The sequence below is a fragment of the Pangasianodon hypophthalmus genome, chromosome 9, assembly GCF_027358585.1.
Source record: "Pangasianodon hypophthalmus isolate fPanHyp1 chromosome 9, fPanHyp1.pri, whole genome shotgun sequence".
Taxonomy (NCBI): Eukaryota; Metazoa; Chordata; class Actinopteri; order Siluriformes; family Pangasiidae; genus Pangasianodon; species Pangasianodon hypophthalmus.
Genome location: NC_069718.1, coordinates 7,482,601 through 7,509,480, shown reverse-complemented (window position 1 = coordinate 7,509,480; position 26,880 = coordinate 7,482,601). Strand labels below are relative to the sequence as shown.

The 26,880-nt window shown below is 40.6% G+C and overlaps 5 gene segments (V, D, J or C); 3 read left to right on the top strand and 2 right to left on the bottom strand.

The window, feature by feature from the left end:
- Positions 1-9,086: 9,086 nt before the first annotated feature.
- Positions 9,087-10,805, bottom strand: LOC128318741 (Ig kappa-b4 chain C region-like). The segment is given in 3 exon segments: positions 9,087-9,624; positions 10,448-10,537; positions 10,802-10,805. Coding segments are annotated over 3 exon segments (414 nt in total).
- A 542-nt stretch (positions 10,806-11,347) lies between these two features.
- LOC128318829 (immunoglobulin kappa variable 6D-21-like) lies at positions 11,348-12,105 on the top strand. The segment is given in 2 exon segments: positions 11,348-11,415; positions 11,531-12,105. Coding segments are annotated over 2 exon segments (414 nt in total).
- Positions 12,106-20,649: 8,544 nt separating this feature from the next.
- LOC113547144 (immunoglobulin kappa variable 6D-21-like) lies at positions 20,650-22,114 on the top strand. The segment is given in 2 exon segments: positions 20,650-20,974; positions 21,093-22,114. Coding segments are annotated over 2 exon segments (420 nt in total).
- A 1,248-nt stretch (positions 22,115-23,362) lies between these two features.
- LOC113547145 (Ig kappa-b4 chain C region-like) lies at positions 23,363-25,034 on the bottom strand. The segment is given in 3 exon segments: positions 23,363-23,895; positions 24,687-24,776; positions 25,031-25,034. Coding segments are annotated over 3 exon segments (405 nt in total).
- A 494-nt stretch (positions 25,035-25,528) lies between these two features.
- LOC113547143 (immunoglobulin kappa variable 6D-21-like) lies at positions 25,529-26,181 on the top strand. The segment is given in 2 exon segments: positions 25,529-25,632; positions 25,751-26,181. Coding segments are annotated over 2 exon segments (423 nt in total).
- Positions 26,182-26,880: the final 699 nt, after the last annotated feature.

Here is a 26,880-nt window from a genome sequence, read left to right as displayed (position 1 = left end):
TTTTTATCCTTGATTTTTTAATTTACTGATTTATTGCTTTTATCCTAAGAGATATAAAAGTGATTAAAACATATCTTATGTTCCATGAATTTTGCATATGTGACAGTATGAATCAGGTAAGTGGTGGTGATTCACACCTGTGACCACCAATTAGTGACGAGTGCTTCCTATTTTAGAGTGGGTTGGTTGCAGCCTGTGATGCGTCACGTCCGGATCCTCCCCGTTCTGTTTATTGACGATGGTTTCAGGTATGTGCTGTTAGCACGTAGCAGCTCACTGACCCTTCCAATTACTGTTTATGTGGCATTAATGATTTGTTTGTTGCATCCTAGCTTGTCTTTTCATCTGTGCGTGTCTCCTTCGGTTGTTTCAAGTATTGGATTTGATGACTGCCCTCCTTTCCGGTAGGTGAGTTAAAGCTGTTTTGTAGCAAACAGATCTAGCTTCGCTTGGGGCTTGACAGTTTGGCGGTCGGTTTGAGTAATGTGCAGTTCCCTGTACTTTAGTTTAGCAGCGGGTTATATGAAGGCTGTGTATCCTGGCCTGTGAACGGATCATAAAGCACATTTGTCCTTGTTGGTAAGTGTCTCACATGTGGTTACGAGTGGGGTATTTTAGTGGGTGATCATGTAATTGGTAACACTGTTTTGTTATTCGTATTTGCCGCAGGATTCTCCCTTTCGTTCTTGGCGATTATTGTTGCTACGCTGTCGTTTTTGCTACCGCGCTGCAAGAACGCTGTTACTTCGCAACTAATAAAAGGGGACTGCTGCTGCTGTCTGGTTTCTTTCTTTTTTTATTTTTGGTTTATTTAATTTCTTTGTTTTATCTCGGGGCGGAGGATCGTCTATTTGATTATAGGAGCTGGCGTACAGACTACGCGGCCGCTCCTTACGAGTTTTGTTTTCCTCGTAGTTTGAACTGAGTTTGTTTTTCTTCCTTTTTTTTGAATATTTGTATATTGTAATTTCATTTCTGTTATAAGATTTATCTATTTTGTTTTTGATTTTCTTTCAGGAGCTGGGGTTCCACGGGTGGTGGTGGCTGCGTCAACGTTTGCCGTGTGACACTTTTGAAGTGTTTGGGTGTGTGATCTGAGTGCACGGTGGGGTGTGTGGAAGTGTGTTTTTTGGATAAATAGGGCTGGTGATCACTCCTGTGGGTAACCTCAGTCCTGTAAGTTGGTCTGTCTTAGTTTATTGGACTGTTATTTGAGAGTGAGCTGCTAGGAGTGGCACTTTATCATTGTGATTATTTTAAGCAATTTTTTTTATCTTGTTGAATTCATTGTGAATTAATTTTGTAATTTTATACGATCCCTACGTTTTCTGCCTACCTTTTGTTTTTAAAAGAGAAGCGTACCTGTGTGACCTAATAATAATCTTTAGGGTTTATTTCTATTTCCTGGGTGAAAATCCCCCAGGTGGCGTAGTCGTGTTAAAACCTGTACAGCACTCGTCTGCCACATTCTGGCGTAGTCCGCAGGACTCTCTATTGTGTAGTGCAGAGACGTGGGTATCGTATGTGTTGGTTTTGTGTTTTGGATATTCTGTGTTCTATTTTCTTTTGCAGAAACTGGACAGCAGCAGTTTTTCACTTTGTAGGTTGGTGTGAAGAGTAGACCCTCTGAGTCTTGTATTTTCATCAGTGGTGGTAAGTGATTGTGTGGTTTGTAATTATGGACGATGAACTACGTGAGTTGAGGGAATTGGTAGCCCAATTAAGGGCAGATAACGAAAGATTGCGACAGGAGCAAGTGCCAATTGCACAGCCTGGTCCATCTAATGCTCCCATTTCTGCAGTTGTAGATCCCCCACTTGCTGGTACTGGCGCATCAGCGACGGATCGATTTGTTTTTGTTCCTCGGAATTTTGGGTCTTGGGGTCAGGAACAGCTTAGGTCAGGAACAGCTTAGGTCGTGCCATTGGTTACAGCATTGGTTCCTGGAGTCTTGGGAATGAATGTCCTGATTAGATTCTGGTCTTCCATCAGGGTTGTTGGCATCTCCTGCTCTAGTACAGGTGGACCGTGGTACAGCCTATGTGCCTGTGGTTAATGTGGGCACGATAGATGTAGTGATGTATGCTAGCACGGTCGTAGGCACTGTTAACCATGTTTATGTGGTTAGCTTACCCCCAGAGGTCACTGAAGTTCAGGTGGTTTCGGCTAGGGTGAGTACACAAGTCATGCAGGCGTTCCCGTCTGTACAAGAACAGATCAGGGCTATTGATTTGTCTGTGTTGTCATTGGAAGAACAAGGTAAGGTGAGGGCATTACTGGATAAGTATTCGTCTGTGTTTTCTATATACGATGGGGATTTGAGATGCACTCGTCTCATTTCCCATGACATCCCCTTGCTAGATGAGGTCCCTGTGCGGCAGTGGTATAGGCGCATTCCTCCATCTGAGTATGAGGTAGTGAAGGCACACATTATCCAACTGCTTGAGGCCCAGATAATTAGAAAGAGCTGTAGCCCTTATGCTTCGCCCATCGTCCTGGTCAAAAAGAAGGACGGTAGCCTACGCATGTGTGTAGACTACCGTCATTTAAATTCTAAGACCAGGAAGGATGCCTTCCCTCTACCCCGTATTGAGGAGACACTGGACTCGCTGGCAGGGGCACGTTGGTTTTCTACCATGGACCTTGCCAGCGGGTACAATCAGGTCCCTGTTAGTGAGGCAGATAGACCCAAGACTGCTTTTTGTACTCCTTTCGGGCTCTTTGAATGGAACAGGATGCTGTTTGGGCTTTGCAATGCCCCCAGCACCTTCCAACGTTTAATGGAACGGTTGTTTGGGGACCAACAGTGCCAGTCTCTTCTCTTGTACCTGGATGACATTGTTGTGTTTTCCTCTTCAGTTGATCAACATCTAGCTCGGATGGAGGTAGTCTTAAGCCGGTTACTTAGGGAAGGTTTGAAGGCCAAGTTGTCCAAGTGTGCCTTCTTTAAACGTGAAGTGCAGTACTTGGGTCATGTGATTTCTTCAGAAGGGGTCTCCACCGACCCAGGTAAGATTGAGGCAGTTTCACAGTGGCCTCGGCCAACCAGTGTTGAGGGGTTGCGGTCATTTTTTGTGTTTGCTAGCTACTACAGACGTTTTGTGGAGGGGTTTGCGAGGCTAGCTGCTCCCCTTCACAGGCTGGCGGCGGAGCTGGCAACCCCGAAGCGGTTAAAGTATGGGTCCCGTGAGTTTGCTGAAGCCTGGTCTACTGAGTGTCAGAGTAGCTTTGAAGAGTTAAAGAGTAGACTTACCACAGCCCCTGTGCTTGCCTATGCCGACTTTTCACTTCCTTTTATCTTGGAGGTGGACGCCAGTCATGGGGGACTAGGGGCAGTTCTTTCACAAGAGCAACAAGGTAACGTGCGTCCCATAGCTTATGGTAGCTGAGGTCTTAGGCCCACTGAGCGCAATACATCTAACTACAGTTCTATAAAGCTGGAGTTTCTTGCTCTCAAGTGGGCCATGCCTGAGAAGTTCCGGGAATACCTACTGGGGCATAAGTGTGTAGTCTACACTGATAATAATCCTCTTAGCTACCTGACCTCAGCTAAGTCAGGTGCCATGGAACAGCGCTGGGCTGCCCAGTTGGCAGCCTTTGATTTTGAGCTTAAATATAGGTCAGGTAAGAGCAACCGCAATGCTGATGCCTTGTCATGCCAAAATCTCCCTGTGGTGGAAGAAGTTCAGGATTTGTGCCCGGGTGCAGCTGTTCCAGTTGCGTTGCGTCAAGCTGCTCAAGGTGGATTGGTGACTCAGGTGAACCAAATTGTATCATTTCCTGGTTATTCAATCAGTGATATGTGTGCTCAGCAGCGGGCCGATTCAGTTATCGGGGAGCTGTTGGTGTTTTGGAGGCGGAAAACGCCACCCAGCTCTGAGGAGGGTAAGAAACTCTCCCGGTCTGCTATGATTTTGTTTCGGCAGTGGGATCGCCTGGTGGAGAACGAGGGGGTGCTTTATCGTCGGGTTTTTCGCCCGGATGGTGGAGAGGAGGTCCTCCAAGTGCTATTGCCTGCAGCCATGAAGTCGGAGGTGTTGACACAACTGCACCAACAGCCTGGGCACCAGGGGGTGGAGCGCACCACTCAGTTGGTGTGGCAGCGATGTTATTGGCCGGGGATGTCTTCGGATATTGCCCGCTGGTGCCATGAGTGTGAGAGGTGCCAGTGTGCCAAGGGTGTTCCGTCCGCCCCTGTTAGCTTCATGGGACATCTGTTGGCTGCACGGCCAAATGAGATTCTGGCCTTGGATTTCACTGTGTTGGAGCCCTCACGTTCTGGTTTTGAGAATGTGTTGGTCATGACCGATATTTTCTCCAAATACACCTTGGCCGTACCTACCAGAAACCAACAAGCTGAGACGGTGGCACACGTTCTTGTGGTTGAATGGTTCTGTAAATTTGGGGTGCCTGGTCGTATCCATTCGGACCAAGGCCGTAATTTTGAGTCAGCCCTCATTCAGCAGCTGTGTTGCTTGTACGGAGTTGAGAAGTCGCGCACTACTCCATACCACCCTGCTGGAAACGGCCAGTGCGAACGTTCCAACCGAACGTTGCATAATCTTTTGCGCACCTTGCCTGTGTCAAAGAAGGGGGATTGGCCATCTTGTCTTCCCCAGGTACTTTTTGCCTATAACACTACTCCTCATCAAGCTACAGGGGAATGCCCTTATTTTTTGATGTTCGGGCAGGAGCCTAGACTTCCAGTCGACTTCCTGCTTGGTAGAGTCGAGGAACCACTGGCAGGTAGTGTTCATCAGTGGGTCCTGGAGCATCAGGATCGGTTGCAGGTGGCTTTTGAGGGTGTTCGTGAGCGGTTGGGGGCCGCGGCCGATCGCCGAAAGGCCAGGCATGATCTGCAGGTACGAGAATCACCACTGAAGGAGGGTCAGTTGGTATATCTCCGCGACTATAGCGTGAGAGGTCGACATAAAATCCACGACCTGTGGAGCTCAGTGGTGTATCAGATCGTGAAGGTACCCAAGGAAGGGGGTGTGGTGTATACTATTGCCCCCACCACAGATTTAGGTAAGTTAAAACATGTGCACCGATCCTTGCTGAAACCTCAGATTGGCAGGAACCCCTCCCCCCTATTGCAGGACATTCCCTTAGTGGAACCTGTGCGGCCTCGGGAAGAGGAGTCGGAGGAGGGAGATTTGTTTGTCTTGGTGCCTGAAACACCGCAGGTTAGTAGTGGGCAAGCACCTTGGAGTATTGTCCAGTCTGTCCCTCAGGGGTCTGGTGAAGCCCAGGGAGTAGAAGAAATTCCTGAGGCAGAGGTGCATGGGCAGCCGGTAATGAATCCTCCTTTAAGTTCTGCCGTGAAGGGTGAGAGTGTGGTGAGGACTGGAAGGAGTACGGCTGGGCAGCACTCTAATGAACATCATCTCCCACGATCGTTTGGGGCAGGTACAGTGTCTAGTATAGTGGGTAGTACAGCTGTTGCTTGGCTCCGTCCTTGGGACTGAAGGTTTAGAGGGTAGGTTTTTGTTTAGTTCATCGTTGGGGCGACGATGCAGAAGCTGGGGGTGGATTGTGACAGTATGAATGTGACAGCTTTCTCATACAAAGCCCCACAGTTATGGAACAGCCTTCCACTTAGTGTTCGGGGCTCAGACACAGTCTCAGTGTTTAAGTCTAGGCTGAAAACATATTTGTTTAGTCAAGCCTTTTGTGAATAGTTTTCTTAGGTACAGGGGCAGGTCTGGAGGGTTTCACAGGCATAGAGTGTTGTGGTGAAATGGGATGTTTGGATGCTGTCGCCCCCCCACTCTCACACGTTCACTCAGGTTTGTCGACGGTGGAGTGGCTGGCTGCCTTATGTCCCAGGGTGCCCTCATGTCTGTGTTAGCTTCTGGCTCTCCCTTTCAGTTATGCTGTCATAGCTAGTCTTGCCGGAGTCCCTGCTTGCACTCTGCATGCAAAGTACATCGTGCTTAACCATTAGAGGACAAAAGCTCACCTAACAATCTCTTCCTTTCTCTCCATCTCTCTCTCTCCCTCACTCTCTGTCGAGCTACACATGCTACTTCTGAGATGCCAGTGATGCCAGTGATCCTGACCCCTTCTGCTCCTCCTCGCTGCCTGACCCATCCTGATGCCCTACTTCTGGTTGGAGTTCTCATCGGTTGAGTTCGCTCGCTGCTGCTGGGGGTGGCCCCATATGGACTGCCTGAAGAACTGTTTGGATTGCTGGGGATGGTGCCACCTGGGGGCTGTGGAGATGGCTTGGGGATCACATATGGGGAGCTGTACTGTAATGGCTTGGGACTGCGATTGCTGTAGTGGCTTTGGGGCTGCAGTTGCCACGAGCAGCTTCGTACTCAGGACTCCATCAGTGGACAGTGGATAGATTTTAACCAGCCGGACCTCTTGCAAATACTGTGATGAATTTATTGGTTGCACAATTGCACTATTTGTCCATATAGTACACAATAGAAGGGATTTATTTATAATTGCACTATCCGTTGCACCCAGATGAGGATGGGTTCCCTTTTGAGCCTGGTTCCTCTCAAGGTTTCTTCCTCATATCATCTCGGGGAGTTTTTCCTTGCCACCGTCGCCACTGGCTTGCTCATTAGGGATAAATTCACAGTGATAAATTTAAATATTTACAATATATTTTTGTGAATCCATTTATTTCTGTAAAGCTGCTTTGTGACAATGTCCATTGTTAAAAGCGCTATACAAATAAAATTGAATTTAATTGAATTGAATGAGGTAAGTGGTGGTGATTGACACTTGTGACCACCAATTAGTGACGAGTGCTTCCTATTTTAGAGCGGGTTGGTTGCAGCCTGTGATGCGTCACGCCCGGATCCTCCCCGTTCTGTTTATTGACGATGGTTTCAGGTATGTGCTGTTAGCACGTAGCAGCTCGCTGACCCTTCCAATTACTGTTCATGTGGTATTAATGATTCGTTTGTTGCATCCTAGCTTGTCTTTTCATCTGTGCGTGTCTCCTTCGGTTCAAATAGTGGAGTTGATGACTGCCCTCCTTTCAGGTATGTGAGTTAAAGCTGTTTTGTAGCAAACAGATCTTGCTTCGCTCGGGGCTTGACAGTTTGGCGGTCGATTTGAGTAATGTGCAGTTCCCTGTTTGTTTTTCTTCCTTTTTTTTGAATATTTGTATATTGTAATTTCATTTCTGTTATAAGATTTATCTATTTTGTTTTTGATTTTCTTTCAGGAGCTGGGGTTCCACGGGTGGTGGTGGCTGCGTCAACGTTTGTATTTTTATACGATCCCTACGTTTCCTGCCTACCTTTTGTTTTTAAAAGAGAAGCGAACCTGTGTGACCTAATAATAATCTTTAGGGTTTATTTCTATTTCCTGGGTGAAAATCCCCCAGGTGGCGTAGTCGTGTTAAAACCTGTACTGCACTCGTCCGCCACACTAACATTAGCGAGTTTATCTATTTCTTCTTACAGCATTATTTCAAAGGTAAAACTTCCCACCACCACCAACTACCTCGTTTATGTATTATCATCATATACTAACATTTAGCTAGTACAAACACCAGAGCTGTAGCCAGAAAAAACCCAATGGGGCATACTTTTACAGATCTGTCTAAGTTTGGGTGCTCTCGCATGCGTGTGTTCGAGGCGGGCGGGTGGGAGAAAGGGTTACCACTGTTAACACACAAAAAAAAATCTGTCCGAAATACCATAACAACACAGCCCATATGTATTTATGTAAGGCAGAAACATGAATATTACCACACTAAAGTACGCGGACGGCTCTGACAAACACAAAAGTCCACCTACAGTTGTTAATAGCTAACGTTAGCTAACTAATATGAGCTAGCTAATGGTACCTGCAGCAATTTATTTACTAATGCTAACAGCATTAGCGAATTTACCTATTTCTACTTACAGTATTATTTCAAGGGTAAAACTTTCCAAAACACCATAAACTTCAAAATGTATGTGCCATCATCCTTACCATTATGTACATATCTAGCCAGCGCAAAGAGCTGCATAAAGCCTGCATATGGTCGACTAACAGTAAATGGTGGACTCAGACCCAAATGGGTCTGTTGAATAATTTCAACAGCTACACTGTGAATACACAATCTTAGCATATAGAATTGAAGAATAATGAATAATGGAACCCCAGACTCACCAAAGTTGGCTAGCAGTTATAACAGTAAAATTTACACATAAAGCAGGATATAAATTAAATGCTTTAAAACTATTTGCTAATATTTTAATTTGGGAGAATCAATCACTCAAACACTGTACTTTTGCGATACTGTAATATGAATTTAATCCTTTCCTTACCTGATATAACAACAAGGATGGCTCCGGACACAAAGGCACACCGGTTCTTTCCAGATCCAAAATGACCTCTGGAAGACTACAAAACGTTATATTCACGGTCGTCGTGATTTCGTGGTCAACTCCAAGTCAGTGCGCATGTCGCTGTATTTCACGGTGAAGTATAAATAGATTTTACTTCAATGTCACTTTGTTCAACATTACAAGCTGTCAGCTTTCAATAACAGTTCAAAGTTGATCTGATATAGAAATTCCGATCTCAACCAAAATGATGATTCTGATGAAAAATCAACAATGGATCGATGTCAGCTTGCTATCTGGGAATGATTTTTTTGCAACTGAATATTTATTTCAGTTCAGTATGTGTAACATACAGGGGTACAGTTGTGATTAATACAGTAGGTGTAACAGAATTTCCATAAGCATCACACCAGTCCCTAACTAGCAGATGGGTGAAAGTAACATGAACTTTCCCATAATATTATATAAAACTATTCCCATACTCTCTTTTAAACATAAATGCTTTACAACTTCATTCCCACTCAACCACATCCTCAGTGTAGATGCTTTATCTTGACTAGTTCAGGCTGAAGACATTTCAAAATACAGGACGCTTAGAAAATTATATAGCCAAAGGTTATATAGTTATATTCTCCAGTGACAGTATGGTGTAAAACCAAACATTATTATTATTATTATTATTATTATTATTCTTTCTCATGAACAATCAGGTTGTATAATATACTGAGACAGATGCATTGGTGATTTGTGTGTGATGTGCATAATCAACAATGTAAAGAAAAAGTGTTTACTGATTCAAAGGCTTTTATTAATAATTCAAAGCAGAACATTGCAGTGATACACACACTTAACACATATTTAGGTGATAATGAAGAAGAAGAGCTGATTTAAACTGAGGAGTGTGTGAGCTCCCGTTAATAACGCACTTGAAATTATGAAAGTGGGCCACACAGTGAACACACAGTGAAGCAGTAGAAGGTGAGCTGAGTAAAGTGTGTGTGAGCTCACAGCTCTTGGCACTGCTCTCTGTCTACTGAGCTCACCACAGGAGGTTGGTTGTCATTGGAGGCCTCACAGGTCACCACCTTGTTCCTCCACTGCTCCGGGTGGATGCTCAGCGTGCTGCTCCAGCTGTAGAGGCCGTCCGCGTGCAGAACGGCGGTGCTGTGGCTCTCCCCCGAGCTCAAGCTGCTCCCATCAACCTTCCAGCTCAGCCTCCAGTCCGAGGGGAAGCCCTTATAGGCCACACACATGAGTGTGACCTTCTCCTGCTGCAGGTCCACACTGGAGGGAGGCAGAACTGTCACAGTGGGCTGGGTGAGACCTGCACACACGCGCACACACACACAGACACACACACACACATACACACACACACACACACACAAACACAGATGAGACAGGAATGGACAGCTGTCATTCACTGAGGCTTCGTTTCAGCTCTTTGTGTGTGTTTCACTTCCCTTTATATCTTACAGAGCAGAAATGAGTTCAGTGGAGCATCAAAAACCTTTCACATTCAATTCAAATACTTTTAAATCTTTTAGAGTCACAATAATAAATATTTCGGTGATTGGTGGACAATAAAATTAAATTATATTGGATATTCAATAAACAAAAATATTACATTTATTTGATAATCTGATTAAACAGCATTTACAATAGAGATTATTTGCCATTTAAGTAAATTCAGTTTAGGCTTCCACATTTAATTCTGTTTATGGACTCACAGTCTTGAAGATATTAAATGTAGTTAGTATAAATCAACAAAAAATTCATAGTAATATGCACAAACACTGATATCTATTTTGTTTTTAGATTTAAATTATAATTAGTTATTAGCACTATAGTCAAAGACATTTTCTCAAACTTCGAAAATAAGGAAAATTTGAGAAACAGGACTGTCTTATACAAAAATGACATCTCACTGATTGGATGTGAAGAAAAAGAAAATAACTATGAACGATATTATTTACACTTTATAACACGACTCAGAACACACTCCATTTCAGTCATTATTCTGAACACACTCAATTTCAGTCATTAATATGAACACACTCCATTTCAGTCATTATTCTGAACATGCCTAATTTCAGTCATTAATCTGAACACACTCCATCTCAGTCATTAATAAACAGGTTACTTACGGCCCACAGACAGTTTGGTTCCTCCACCAAAAGTCCACCACAGTGATACAAACAGGTTTAGTGGCTGTACAAAAACCCTGCTGCTGTAAACTCACTGCTCTCTCCATCCATTTAAACTTCTTATTACAAAACAGCTAAAAAAAGCCAACTTCTGTTCACATCAGCTGATTAATACACTAACTCTCTGACTGTTTTATTACGTTTTAGTGGTTTTTTTTTTTTGGTTTTTTTTTGTTCACTAAGATTGTCAATCTAAACTGAGCATGCAGCTAGTGTGTAAGACATACAGATAAATTACACAAAATAAAAGCTGAAAATTCACAAAAGGTAGATGTGCAATTGCACAGGTTTTACCCATAATGCCTCACTGAATAAAAATACTGGTGCACTAATGATTAATTTGCAATAAATTACTGAATGTGTTGAGCTAAAGTGAGAATAAATCCTCCACTCCTTCTGAAGACTGATAGAAAGTTATGATATGATATTTAAGTCCTACAATAATCTAAACATTAATTTACATTCAAAAATATTAGTGTGTATTTACTCACTGCCAACACTGATGCTGCTTCTTCCACCATAAATCCACTACAGTGAGAAACTCATTAACATTCAGTACAAACACCAACCAGTCAAAGTTTAAGCTTCTCTCTCTAATTCACTTATTTATGCATCTTAGACCTAAAAGTATTTTCCAGAAAAGCTCCATCTGACCCCAGAAGCAAAATTCACACAATAACTCTGTAGTAGATTCAGAATTACAGTAAGATTGGGGGAATGTGGTAAAGGTGTTTCCATACTTAGAGGACACTTTGCATTGGCAGCACATGCTTCAGTGCTCTGGGAGTGTTTATAGCGCTGTGACTTTAACACTTCATGACCGAGAGCTGCTGCTACAGCAACTTCACCCACAGCTACCATGACTTTGATCCCCGTCTTCATCTGGACACTGATCCTCTGGACTCAAGGTCAGACACTGCTTCATATTATATCACTCAAAAGATCTGTTCATACACATACACTTATTGTTTTTATTATTATATTTAACTTATAATTAATGCTACATTAAATATATTTTTACAGAATGCAGAGGTCAAGCCACAGTAACTCAGACTCCTGCAGTGAAATCTGCTCTTCCAGGAGAAACAGTCACCATCAACTGTAGAACCAGTCAGGCAGTGTACAAGGACTCAACTGGTGAGGAGTTAAACTGGTATCAGCAGAAACCTGGAGAAGCTACTAAACTCCTGATTAAATACGTAAATCAGTTACAGTCAGGTTTTCCAGCTCGTTTCAGTGGCAGTGGATCTGGATCTGATTTCACTCTGACCATCAGTGGAGTCCAGACTGAAGATGCAGGAGATTACTACTGTCAGAGTCACCACAGTGTTGGTGTGTTCACACAGTGTTATAGAGTCGTACAAAAACCTCCCTCAGTCAGATTGTAGAGAGACTGCACTGCTGCAGCTGGGAGCGACTGCAGGTGCTGAGTTGGAGGATGTGATACGACACAATGACACTCTGTGGAGGAGAGGAACCACACCACACTAACTCACAACTCACATTAGAAATCTCTCAATAATAATCACACCACACTGCATACAGTCCATCACATCCACTACTTTAAGATAATTTGTTTTTTTAGTTTGCTGAGGTGCTATTTGTCATAACTGAAACTGTTTGGTGGATAATATTTTTTTCCGTCTCTATCACTAATCTTTCCCCCATTACAGTCTCTGATTCTGACCTGATATCAGTTACTGTTATGAATCTAGTTGCAGGCTCATTCTCTTTGTCTGTCTTGTGTGTGTTTCAGGTCACACTCTGGCCCTGCTCCAGATTCTGGCTCAGTCACTGGTGTAGCTCCTCCTTTAACAGCTGCCCTCTAACACACAATAGTGTAAATTTTTTTGGACCTGGACTTCATCCATCCTTCATCAGCTCTAGATATTAGCATTACCATGCTCTACTTTTCACATTATTACTTTGTATCTTCCCCCGTTTTCTCCCTGCCCTACCTATCGTCATCCATTTATATCTCAGCAAGACTGAGCTGCTGTATATCCCTAGAGATGCATCCTCATGTCTAGATTTTGTGATCCCTATGGAGAAGATTCTTGGGTTACACATCTGACTAGACAAGCAGACTCTAGGTAGCTCTAGAAAACTAACTAACCTTCTCTCCTTATATTGCATCAAGACTCTTCTCTGTCCTGGCCCCCAGGTGGTGGAATGAACTTCCTCTGGCTGACTGAACAGCTGAGTCACTGTCTATCTTCAAACAAAGACCAACTCCCTTCAATCACCAAGCACTAAAATGAGCACTAATTAAAAACCTCATCGTGTACTGTTGTTGTGTTGCTGTACTAATACTAACTCCTCTTTAACAGGAATTTAGCTTCCTAATATTTTATTAGACCCTGAGGATGTGTTTTTTTATGGAGACTACAAAGCACTTCTACTTCTGTAAGTGACACTGGATAAGAGTATCTGCCAAATGCTGTAAATGAAAATATGCTTGGGAGAGTGTACTTCTACTTCCTGTTTCATCCTGTGGTTCAGGTCTCCCTCCTGTCTGCTGGTGCTGAGTCAGGAGACATATAGCGTGGAGGCACAGCTCTAATAAGATCTGATTTCTCCAGCTGATGACCCGCTTTATCCATGATCCTTGACCATTTTTTTCTATCTGTTCCTGTCATTACAGAAGTTTCGTGGCCAGTTTGTCTCACCTGTCGTTCTGTTCTGTTGTACTCCTAGTGCACTTTGAGTTCTTCTGTGTAATTATGTGTATGTGTTATTAGGATTCTGAGTCTTTATGAGGAAAAGTAATTAGATTTCATTCAGTTTTATATGAATGAAGTTTATAAGAAAACGTATGAACACTAGCCTGCCCCTAATCCTAACCATAACCACTAATTTTCGTGACATTGTATGAGACCACATTGAAATAATACACGTCCTGCTCTCTAATTTTAGTTCAAGTCATTCACCTTTCATTTTTACACACTTGTGTACATTTATGTATGGACATATTGTAACTTTGATTAGTTACACCTGCTTTCAGTTCAGTAAGATGTTCACATATTTCCCATCCAGTTAAAGTTTTTTTTTTTCATCCTTGATTTTTAATTTACTGATTTATTGCTTTTATCCAAAGAGATATAAAAGTGATTAAAACATATCTTATGTTCCATCAATTTTGCATAGTCACGACCTTCAGAAGTGGCTGAAAGTCATATACAACATTCCTGGAACTAGCTGCTTACTAGTTAAGTCATGATTAACTTGGGGCAGTCTGTTGTCTCTGGGCCGTGATGATGCTGACAGACCCATCACTACATGATCAAGACTGAATAAAGATTAAATATCAATTAGAGCTCTTTCTCCTCCCTCTGTTATAAAGAGAGGAGATTGAGAACGTCAGTAAAGGTCATCAGGAGATTTGAGTGACAGCTGTAATTTCCACTGTTTTCTGTAGATTTCACAGTCATGTCTTCATGCACTGGGCGTAACAACCTCATTCATTTCTGTGAATAACAGGCTACAAAGCTGGCTGACAGACAGCCCTGTGTTCTCAATCCACAGCTAGTGTTAAGAAGGGATTAGGGTGTGTGTAGTACATTACCTGCTCTGCTCATACTCAGATTCTGTTCTTGAATAGGACTCTATTACAGCCTTGATATGTGATTCTTTGTTTTTTTTTAGAACTCATTCTAAATGTTCTTAGATTAGGTCCTAGTTTCTGGGTCCTTCTTCTTCTTTTATTTTTTAAAAACATAACACAATTTTTTTATATTTTCTCTTGAGTCAGTTTGTTCTTTAATGTATTTTATTGGAATACGTTAGATTTTTTAATGGTTTTATGCAAATTCTGACCAATCAGAGAAATAAGAAGTGAAAACGAACCTCCTCACCCAGAAGTACCTAAAGCATCAGATTTACTCAGTGGAACACAGACACACATTTGCATGAACAACTTTGAGTCCCAGAATAGATCAACACTTTCAGCAGATGTTCATGGTTCTTCAGCCAAACTCACTCAAGCACAACACACAGTGCTGCACTCGACCTGCTGTTAAAGGTGCTGTTCCAAATCGCTGACAGAGGCCCTGTTCACACCTGCTATTAACATGAGATTTACAAACAAACATTTTCACAATGATTATAGACTTTCTGGCTAGGGCAATGACACAGACAATTAGTTGGCCCTTCGTTGCTGTATGGGACGCTTCGAGACGCATTTGCATTCACAGTACAAATGTGATGTAGCTATATGCATCCCAGAGCACCTTCGAATGTGGTTTGAGTGAATGGATCACAATGCATCTACAAGACACATTCGACCCCATTCACATCTGTACTTAGCACTGTCCACTTATAATCCGATCACCCAGGACGCATGCTAATGGCAGTTGTGAACGCGGCAAAAGACACTTCACTAAAAGGAGACCCGCTTTCCACATTGAAGCTTTATTCAGAATAACTACACCACTGATACCACCTGAGACTACTAGGCATGGTTTAAAGTGGATATTGAATTCTTTTGGACTGAAACAAAAATGAAATAAAAAGGAATATCTCATGATCTTTTGATCAGTTTGATTTTAACCTTCTCTCTATAATTCACTAAAAAAGTATTTTCCAGAAAATCTCCATCTGACCCCAGAAGCAAAATTCACACAATATCTCTGTAGTAGTGTGAGAATTACAGTAAGATTGGGGGAATGTGGTAAAGGTTTTTCATTAATTAGAGGACACTTTGCATTGGCAGCATATGCTTCAGTGCTCTGGGAGTGTTTATAGCGCTGTGACTTTAACACTTCATGACTCAGAGCTGCTGCTACAGCAACTTCACCCACAGCTACCATGACTTTGATCCCCGTCTTCATCTGGACACTGATCCTCTGGACTCAAGGTCAGACACTGCTTCATATTATATCTCTACAATTATCTGTTTATACAAATACACTTATAACTATAATATTTCAGTTACTTATAATTAATGCTACATTAAAAATGTTTTTCAGAATGCAGAGGTCAAGCCACAGTAACTCAGACTCCTGCAGTGAAATCTGCTCTTCCAGGAGAAACAGTCACCATCAACTGTAGAATCAGTCAGGCAGTGTACAAGGACTCAACTGGTGACCGCTTACACTGGTATCAGCAGAAACCTGGAGAAGCTCCTAAACTACTGATTAAATATGTGAATCAGTTACAGTCAGGTTTTCCAGCTCGTTAAAGTGGCAGTGGATCTGGATCTGATTTCACTCTGACCATCAGTGGAGTCCAGACTGAAGATGCAGGAGATTACTACTGTCAGAGTCACCACAGTGGTGGTGTGTACACACAGTGTTATAGAGTCATACAAAAACCTCCCTCAGTCGGATTGTAGAGAGACTGCACTGCTGCAGCTGGGAGCGACTGCAGGTGCTGAGTTGTAGGATGTGATACGACACAATGACACTCTGTGGAGGAGAGGAACCACACCACACTAACTCACAACTCACATTAGAAATCTTCCATCTATACTGTGGGTTTTCATACAGTTCAGTTTCCCTCATAGTTAGGTTTCATGTTGTCCTAAGATTAGGTAAATAATAAGTGCTAGTTTCTGCCTGATGTTTGGACACACTGGCTCACTGTGGTGTTTAATGGCCATGGATCACTGACCAATTTTTTAGGGAAGGGACTAGTTTCAAATTAAGGCGCACTGATTACATAGTGATGTGACATCACTTCCCGCATATCAGAAAATAAAAATTAATTCTGCTTTTAAGCTAATATACTGTTCATCTAACCACCCTATCATTAACATTCATCAAGTTGGATTTATGAACAAAGCATATGTGAATGAATTTAATTTGTGGAAATATCCAGTATGGTCGAGAAAGAAATCAGCCCCAGCCTCACTTCATAGAATTCTGTGTAATTTTCTTACAGCTGTTGGTGGTGCTGTTGTTCTTTGTTCCTTTTGTTAAAAGAAATGTGGATGCCAAAAATGAAACCTTATTTTTATGTCATTTTTTCAGTGAAAGAGAGGAAAGGCATATCCAGGGCCATTTCTTCCTATAAGCCATATAAACAGTCAATTAGGGGCCCTAGACCACCAGGGGTCCCCATGAGTTTTGAAATATATATATATATATATATATATATATATATATATATATATAAACAAGAATAGCACACTTTACTGTCATTTGGCAAAAATGTTTGTTATTAGGCAGTTGCAGGGGGCTCCCTTGAGGTGTGAAAAGACTATAAACTGCAAAGTAACTAAATTAGGTATCTACCATAACTAATATCAGAAGATCACAAAGAAACAGCGATGATGAAGCATTCATATCTATCTGGGGGTGGAAATACTTTGAAAGTAAAAAGTAAAAGATGAAAAACTGAGCCAAATGACTGGTAAGAAATTAACATTAGTTAATTGCTGTTAGTCTATTTGTCTGTTTTCTTGCATACACCTGTTGATGTAACTAAAACTACAGCCAATTGTCTAGTATCTAGAGTAAGAAGTGTTATTCTAATGAATGTTAAGTTGCTAGATCATTACTATTAGCTATAGCAACAACAGACTGCTGACTGTAATCTATTCAATGCTCAGGTGGTCAAAACGTCAATCATCTACTGTTATTTCCAGAACTACAGCAACTCAGATGGTCACAACCACTGAAGAAATCATTTTCCTTATTTCAAACCTTTACCATGCTAAGTAGCCTAATGTCATTATCAGGAATGAGGTTAATACTGGAGGCAAATGCAGGTTTTATTGATGAACAGAAAACAGCAAAGGGCAAATCCAAAAACGTAATCAAGAATATTCAAAAAATACAAAGGGCCGGCAAACAGTCTGAAATAAAGGCAAAACACGAAATGAAAGTACATAAAAAGGAACATAGTCACTATAGAATTACTCTGGGAGACAATAGGCTTAGAATCACTGTTAGTGTTAAGCTAGGAGCAAGCCTTTGCACTGAATGCATGAATATGTTCAGTATTTAAATGGAGCGTATGGTTAGAAACAGGTGTGCTGAGTTAGTAATTGGGTGACCGTGATCTGGGAAGTGGGTTGTGTGACTGATAATGTGGTGGAGTTTGTAGTTCGTTGTGCTGCTGGGAAATGGAGTTCAATACAGGTGTTTGGTTGTGGCATGGAATTCTGGAAGTTGTTATGAAAGCATGTGACATAAGAATCATTTTTCAGGTGCTATAAGGAAATATTTTGGGGTGTCGTCAGCATTAGAACCAACTGAATTTGATGCAGGTACATATTTAAGCTAAATTCAACTTTACTGTATTTCTCACAGTCATGTCTAAATAATGTTAGCTAAAGTTTGCTTTAAAAAAAATCAAAAAAGCAAAAAATTTTGTGTTAAAATGCACTGTCATTTATTATTGTATTTATTTTGTTATTTTATTTGTTATTTATCTGTACAATTTAGTCATTTAACAATTTCTTTGTAATACATATTCTTCTGTACTTCAATTTTAACACTTTATTTCAAATTAATTAATTGATTGATTCTAATTTACTTGTTTAGAGAGTTAATCCTTTGTGTAAATAGTTCTTGTTCTTGTTTTTATTTTTATTATTTATTAAACTGTTTATAAAACCTCAACCAAAATAATGAAGTATTAATTCTGTTCATTATTGCATATAAAATAATATGATTGGCATAAGTGGGGGACCCTGACAAAGTTGTTGCTTCGGCCCTCAGATATTCAGAAATGGCCCTGTTGGGACTAAATATCATGAAGCTACACAAAATATCCAATAATATTGAACTATATTGGGGAAATCAATATAGTTTGCAAACTTATTTACAAACAAAAAATGTAAAAGTTGTGATTTGTATAAATATTCATCCCCCTTTGCTGAGAAACACCTAAATTACTTTTGATGCAACCAGTTCCCATCACAAGTCACATAATTAGCTGAATGGAGTCCATCAATGTCACATGATCTCAATATAATTACACCTGTTCCTGAAAGACCCCAGACTTGGTTAGAGAGCATGGTTAGAGACCAACAAGTTAATTATGGAAAAATGGCAGGCCAAATGAAATCCCATTTGAATTTGCCTAAAGGCTTGTGGCAGACTCAGTGAAGGTGTGTAGTGGGTCACACAGTTGCTATTTTGTATTTTACGTTAAGTGGTGTGGAGTATTTTTTTCTCTACCACCCCTTTGGTTATAAGAGGTGGGGATGGACCATTCAATTACCATGTGATTGTAGAGCTTATACATATTGGGGCATTAGTATGCAGCCTGGAGTGCATCATAGTCTGAGGACTGCCCTGTTCTGGTATTGCTCACTGTGAGTTTCTTCTTTTTGGTGACAGTTTTAGCCTTGTGGGAACGTTTGCTGATGTGGTGGATTGCCGGCTGCTTTCCTCTAGTTTGTTCTTCCTGCAGCTTGGCGTTTTATCAGCGTGTGGGAAGAGTTTGGTGTTCATGTATGGGGCAGGATTACAACTATAGTGGCAACATGACAGTATGTGAATGGGTTAGGGTTAAATATTATGCCGACATTGTGCACAGTAAAATAGATTGATTGTACTTTATTCGTTCAGGTGAATTCATCTGTATTTTAGAAATTAAACCTTCTGATTAGGATTGTGGGGCGGCATTCTTCGACACTGCTCTCTTGTTCTGGTGTGGCTGTATGACGTGCTGCTTGGTGCGGCTTCTAGTTTTGGTGCGGTTTTGTGATGCGCTGCTTCCTGCGGCTTTTGTGTTGCATGTTTTGTATTATGTTTGTTAGGTTCATGCAATTTGCAGTATTTAATTATTGCTAGTATGTAAGAATGTGTGAAGGCTATGCTGGGGTTATGCAGCTGTTTAAATGGTTCTTGTGAGTGGCTTTACCTTTTTTAAAATTAACTTTTTAATTTGTGTGATATTTAGCGATCAAATAAAGAATTGTATTTTTGTATATTTGTATCCATGTCTCTGACTCTTTCTTATTGGAACCATGAATCAGTGTGTACTTTCTGATGGTTGGGTAATATTTCCCTGTTTATAAATATGATCTATTTATTTTATATTATATTATATTATATTATATTATATTATATTATAGTATATTATAGTATATTATATTATAGTATATTATATTATATTATATTATTTAGCTCTACCCTGCTTCGCCACAGGTGAGGAAAAAGGCTGTCTGGTCTAATGAGGAAAAACATTTTGACCTTGGCACAATGCAATATGGCAGAATCCCATGTCCATAGAGAAGTGTGGTGGTGGTAGCATCATGTTGAAAGTTACCTTTGGCTTCTAAGTTGCATCCTGTCCTTTTTACCTGGACACTGATTTCTGGTGGACATTCTCCTCTAGGCACATTGTCATTTGTGCTTATTTCAATGATTAAGAATGGATTTAACCGTACTCTATGGTAGATGTTTTCTCCCAAGATCATATAACATTTTAATTGCAGTTATTCTTTAATTGGTGTAGATTCATGACGTATAATCCCAATTTAAAGTCCATTTCAGATCCAGTCTGTAACACTACAAATTGTGTAAAAGTGGACGAGGTGGACGAATACTTATGCAAAGCAATGTATTAGTTCATATTGACTTGGGCAGAATTCATCTATATCTATATACAGTACTGTGCAAAAGTCTTAGCCCCATGCAAAGCAATGCTGTAGAGCAAATATGCCCTCATAAACAATGAAATTAAATGTTTCTGCATTAAAAAACTACTATAAAGAGCAGTAAACGGCAATAAATGAAACAAAGTCAATATTTGGTGTGACGATCCTTTGCTTTTAAATAGTAGTTCGCTTTTAAAAAAATAGTAGTCTCGGGTACAATTTGTGCAGTTTTATAAGGAAATCAGCTGTAAGATTTACTGCCACAGCTCTTCTGGAGACATTGACTGTCACACTTCCTTCTTATTTTTGCAGCAAAACCCAGGAGCCTTCATTATGTGTTTTGTCTGAAAAGTGGTCTCTTATGTAATAATCTGCTTTCTTTATTGACATACAAACATTTTTCTGTAACATTTAATTTTGTGCTGGAAAACTAATGTGTGGAAATCTAAAAGGTTTTGGTACTCAATCAATAATGTAGAAGTCATAAAATAAAAATCTATAACAAAGTTTGTGCTAAAAAAAATTAGGGTGCCTAAGACCTTTGCACAGTACTGTATATATTTACAGACATGGTTCTGTTTTCTCTATATGTGGCTCAATGCTATTTCTCTCATAAGTGTTTAAAGGCCCTCAAAAATTTCTCTACTGCTGGTCTGATTTGATCTCTAGTTAGATAAAAACACATAGTTTCCATGCTGTCATACTCAGGTTCACATTTGCAACAACTGGCAGATGAGTTTCCATACTTAGAGGACACTTTGCATTGGCAGCACATGCTTCAGTGCTCTGAGAGTGTTTATAGCGCTGTGACTTTAACACTTCATGACTGAGAGCTGCTGCTACAGCAACTTCACCCACAGCTACCATGACTTTGATCCCCGTCTTCATCTGGACACTGATCCTCTGGACTCAAGGTCAGACACTGCTTCATATTTTATCTCTACAATCGTCTGTTTATACAAATACATTTATTGTTTCTATTATAATATTTCACTTACTAATAATTCAAACTGATTCATAATTTTTTTTCAGAATGCAGAGGTCAAGCCACAGTAACTCAGACTCCTGCAGTGAAATCTGCTCTTCCAGGAGAAACAGTCACCATCAACTGTAGAACCAGTCAGGCAGTGTACAAGGACTCACATGGTGACCGCTTACACTGGTATCAACAGAAACCCGGAGAAGCTCCTAAACTCCTGATTAAACTTGTAAATCAGTTACAGTCAGGTTTTCCAGCTCGTTTCAGTGGCAGTGGATCTGGATCTGATTTCACTCTGACCATCAGTGGAGTCCAGACTGAAGATGCAGGAGATTACTACTGTCAGAGTGAACATTCCATCACTGGCTACTGGTTCACACAGTGTTATAGAGTCGTACAAAAACCTCCCTCAGTCAGATTGTAGAGAGACTGCACTGCTGCAGCTGGGAGCGACTGCAGGTGCTGAGTTGTAGGATGTGATACGATACAATGACACTCTGTGGAGGAGAGGAACCACACCATACTAACTCACAACTCACATTACGAATCTCTCAATAATAATCACACCACACTGCACACAGTCCATCATGTCCACAACTTATGTAGTTTTCTACAAAGTCATGGTGCTAACTGTAACAGCAGAACACATCACAGCTTTACAAAAACAAATCAGTATCTGATCATCAAACTCATTCCTGTTCTATCTGTTATCACTCCACTCATTTTTACTCAATCCATCCGAGTTTATCTGTTCTCCCCCCCCTGTGTTTGACATTAACTCCAGCATATCAGAAAATGTGAATGATAATTCTGTTCAATACATCTACTGACCCTAGATAGGTTTGATTTATGAACAAAGACTACATAAATGAAATTAATTCGTGGAAAACATTCTCAGCTTTTGGGCTAGAAAGAAATCTGCCTCACTTCTTCATAAAATTCTTTTTCTTACAACTTAAAAGTCATTTTTCTTACAAATGTTGGTGGTGCTGTTTTTCATGGGTCCTCAAAAGTACAAACTGATCCACTTTAAGAAGCAAATTTACTAGAAGCAAATAAGCCAAGATGGAGGCCAAAATTTGAACATTATTTTAAAGGCTTATTTCAGTAAGAGAGGAAAGGCTTATCCCCACTGTCACATTTACACTAGCTGGCCCTGCTGTAATGTAATATAGATATAAATTTGTGTTTTACTCTTGAAGATATTTGGGCTGTTCAGAGAAGGAGATTTGAGATGCCACCTCTCATCTACTTACATTACGTTTCTAACATGTTTACAGCATCAGTTCACACCAATCAGTTCACTACCTGCTGGTTGCAGTGGAGCTCCAACAGTCCCGTACCTGAGTGGTGGACTTTCCTGGTTTTGGTGTTTCAGGGCCTGATGCATGTCTGTTAGGCATGGGTCAGGCACAGTGTCCTTTGTTCTGTTGGCTGTGTATGTGCCCCACTGCTCGTGTCGATGGTTAGGGAGTTTACTCTGCTCTGGTCCTTCAGCTCTCTGTTTAGTGCTGCTGTTCTCTGCAGTATGAACACCTCATGGCTGCAGCTTCATGGTGTGGAGTTTGTGCTGGTGTTGGTCAGTGACACTGTGACCAGCTAAATCATGGAGATTTGATCACAGCAACAGAGAACTTTACTAACCATTCTCACTCTGAGTTTATTTTTGTGTATTTAGCTGTTTGTAGTTATTTAAGTACAGTATGAGTAACCTACAGAGATATAGTCATGGTTAAAGTGTTTAGATTAAAATAATTTTGATAACCCTTGTGCCAGTCCTCAACCACCAGATGGTTGGAAAGTAAAATATGCATAATTTATTTGAAAAGAAAATTATTTACATCTTCAATCCCACTCAGCCACATTTTCAGTGATGATTAGTCCATTCAAAATACAGCACATATGAAAGTTATGAACCCAATGTTCCCTGTGAGAGTATGGGATAAAAACCCATTGTTGAATTATTATTATTATTATTGTTGTTGTTATTATTAGTATTATTATTATTAAGCAGATGTTATGCCTGTTCAGCCATAATTTATGTTCTGTCTTGTTGATTGTTAATGTAGTACAAGGGTATAGTTTGAAGCCTGTGTTATTGTTAAAATAATATGAATTATATTGCTCTAAAAAGTAAATACCTATACACTCAGTATGGTAATAAATATACATGATTTATAATTTGTGTAAATTGTGCACTAAGGACATGGAGCCCCTCGTCTTTCTCATGAACAATCAGGTTCATGAACAAACAAACATACTGAGACAGATGCATTGGTGATTTGTGTGTGATGTGCATAATCAACAATGTAAAGAAAAAGTGTTTACTGATTCAAAGGCTTTTATTAATAATTCAAAGCAGGACACTGCAGTGATACACACACTTAACACATATTTATGTGATAAGTAAGAAGAGCTGACTTAAACTGAGGAGTGTGTGAGCTCCTGTTAATAACGCACGTGAAATTATGAAAGTGGGCCACATGTAACACACAGTGAAGCAGTAGAAGGTGAGCTGAGTAAAGTGTGTGTGAGCTCACAGCTCTTAGCACTGCTCTCTGTCCACTGAGCTCACCACAGGAGGTTGGTTGTCATTGGAGGCCTCACAGGTCACCACCTTGTTCCTCCACTGCTCCGGGTGGATGCTCAGCGTGCTGCTCCAGCTGTAGAGGCCGTCCGCGTGCAGAACGGCGGTGCTGTGGCTCTCCCCCGAGCTCAAGCTGCTCCCATCAACCTTCCAGCTCAGCCTCCAGTCCGAGGGGAAGCCCTTATAGGCCACACACATGAGTGTGACCTTCTCCTGCTGCAGGTCCACACTGGAGGGAGGCAGAACTGTCACAGTGGGCTGGGTGAGACCTACACACAAACACACACACACACACACAGACACACACACAGATGAGAGAGGAATGAATAGCTGTCAGTTACTCAGGCTTCATTTCAGTTCACTGTGTCTGTTTCACTTCCCTTTATATCTTACAGAGCAGAAATGAGTTCAGTGGAGCCTCACAAACATTTCACATTCAATTCAAATAATTTCACGTTAGATTTCTAATGATTTATATTACAGTGATCAGTGGATGTTCAAATTTAATTGCACTGTATGATCAATAATCAGAAATATTAAAATTATTTTATCATATGAATAAACAACATTTAAAATACAGATTATTTATCATTTAAGTAAATTCAGTTTAGGCTTCCACATTTAACTCTGTTTATGGACTCTCAGTCTGTAAGATATTAAATGCAGTGAGTATAATAAACAACTCAAATTATAATTTGTAGATTTAAATTATAATTAGCTATAAGCACTATAATCAGATACATTTTCTCAAAATTCTAAGATAAGGGAAATTTGAGCATGATGTTATACAAAAATCTCACTGAGAAAAATAACCTATAAACTATATTCTTTACACTTTATAACATGAATCTGAACACACTCCATTTCAGTCATTATTCTGAACACACTCCATTTCAGTCATTAATATGAACACACTCAATTTCAGTAATTAATCTGAACACACTCAATTTCAGTCATGAATCTGAACACACTCAATTTCAGTCATGAATCTGAACACACTCAATTTCAGTCATTAATCTGAACACACTCCATTTCAGTCATTAATAAACAGGTTACTTACGGCCCACAGACAGTTTGGTTCCTCCACCAAAAGTGATCCACAGTGATACAAACAGGTTTAATGGCTGTACAAAAACCCTGCTGCTGTAAACTCACTGCTCTCTCCATCCATTTAAACGTCTTATTACAAAACAGCTAAAAAACACCAACTTCTGCTCACATCAGCTGATTAATACACTAACTCTCTGACTGATTTTATTACGTTTTAGTGTTTTTTTTCTTTTTAAACACCAAGATTGTCAATCTAAACTGAGGATCCCATTCATGTCAAGACATACAAATAAATTACACAAACTAAAAGCTGAAAATACACAAAACATAGATCTGCAATTGCACAGGTTTTACCCATAATGCCTCACTGAGTAAAAATGCTGATGTTCTAATGATAAATTTGCAGAATGACTGAATGTGTTGAGCTGAAGTGATAATTCCTCCACTCCTTCTGTAGACTGACAAAGTTATGATATTTAAGTTTTACAATAATCTAAACATTAATTTACAGTCAAAAATATTAGTGTGTATTTACTCACTGCCAACACTGATGCTGCTTCTTCCACCATAAATCCACTACAGTGAGAAACTCATTAACATTCAGTACAAACACCAACCAGTGAAAGTTTAAGCTTCTCTCTCTAAATTACTTATTTATGCATCTTAGACCTAAAAGTATTTTCCAGAAAATCTCCATCTGACCCCAGAAGCAAAATTCACACAATAACTCTGTAGTAGTGTGAGAATTACAGTAAGATTGGGGGAATGTGGTAAAGGTGTTTCCATACTTAGAGGACACTTTGCATTGGCAGCACATGCTTCAGTGCTCTGGGAGTGTTTATAGCGCTGTGACTTTAACACTTCATGACTCAGAGCTGCTGCTACAGCAACTTCACCCACAGCTACCATGACTTTGATCCCTGTCTTCATCTGGACACTGATCCTCTGGACTCAAGGTCAGACACTGCTTCATATTTTATCTCTACAATAGTCTGTTCATACAAATACACTTATTGTTTCTATTATAATATTTCACTTACTAATAATTCACACCAATTCATTTTTTTTTTTCAGAATGCAGAGGGCAAGCTACAATAACTCAGACTCCTGCAGTGAAATCTGCTCTTCCAGGAGAAACAGTCACCATCAACTGTAGAACCAGTCAGGCAGTGTCTTCTCACAGCTCATACGGTGACCGATTACACTGGTATCAGCAGAAACCTGGAGAAGCTCCTAAACTCCTGATTAAATTTGTAAATCAGCTACAGTCTGGTGTTCCAGCTCGTTTCAGTGGCAGTGGATCTGGATCTGATTTCACTCTGACCATCAGTGGAGTCCAGACTGAAGATGCAGCAGATTACTACTGTCAGAGTCACCATTCCATCACTGGCTACTGGTTCACACAGTGTTATAGAGTCGTACAAAAACCTCCCTCAGTCAGATTGTAGAGAGACTGCACTGCTGCAGCTGGGAGCGACTGCAGGTGCTGTGTTGGAGGATGTGATACGACACAATGACACTCTGTGGAGGAGAGGAACCACACCACACTAACTCATAATTCACATTAGAAATCTCTCAGTAATCATCACACCACACTGCACACAGTCCATCACATTCACTACTGTAAGATAAATGATTTTGTATTTTTCTACAGAAAACAGCTTTCTTAATGACTCTTCTATATGATTGAAATACCCTCATATGTTCATAGGAGAATGAGGACATGGGAGCCTGACTTAGGACAAGACAACTTGGCTCTTATTATTTTTTTTTTTATTTGTAAGAGCTTTTTAATCGCTGCTGTGCACCCACAATCTCGGTTGGTTTTTCAGCCTCCTCTGCATAGAAGCACACAACTGAATTGTGAACAGGTGGTGGTGCTCATTCATTACCATTCACAAATGACAGTTGACTACGCCTCCACCGCCATATACCTCTGCCACCCTATCGAGAAGTCAGGAGAATGTAATTGTGGTCCACCACAAAGTGCAGCTTTTATCTGACTAATAGGGACATAGATACAGCTGCATCTACTGGACTGATAATACCCAGCCAGCCCCAAAAACTGCCTCATCTCCTTTTTGGTCTTGGGTCCAAGTGCAATTGAAAAACAAAGATCTAATAGTACACTTCTTCAGATTTCCTGTGAGCTCTGCCTGTCTCAAGGATATGAGGATAGCCCTCAGATGTTGAATGGGCCAAAA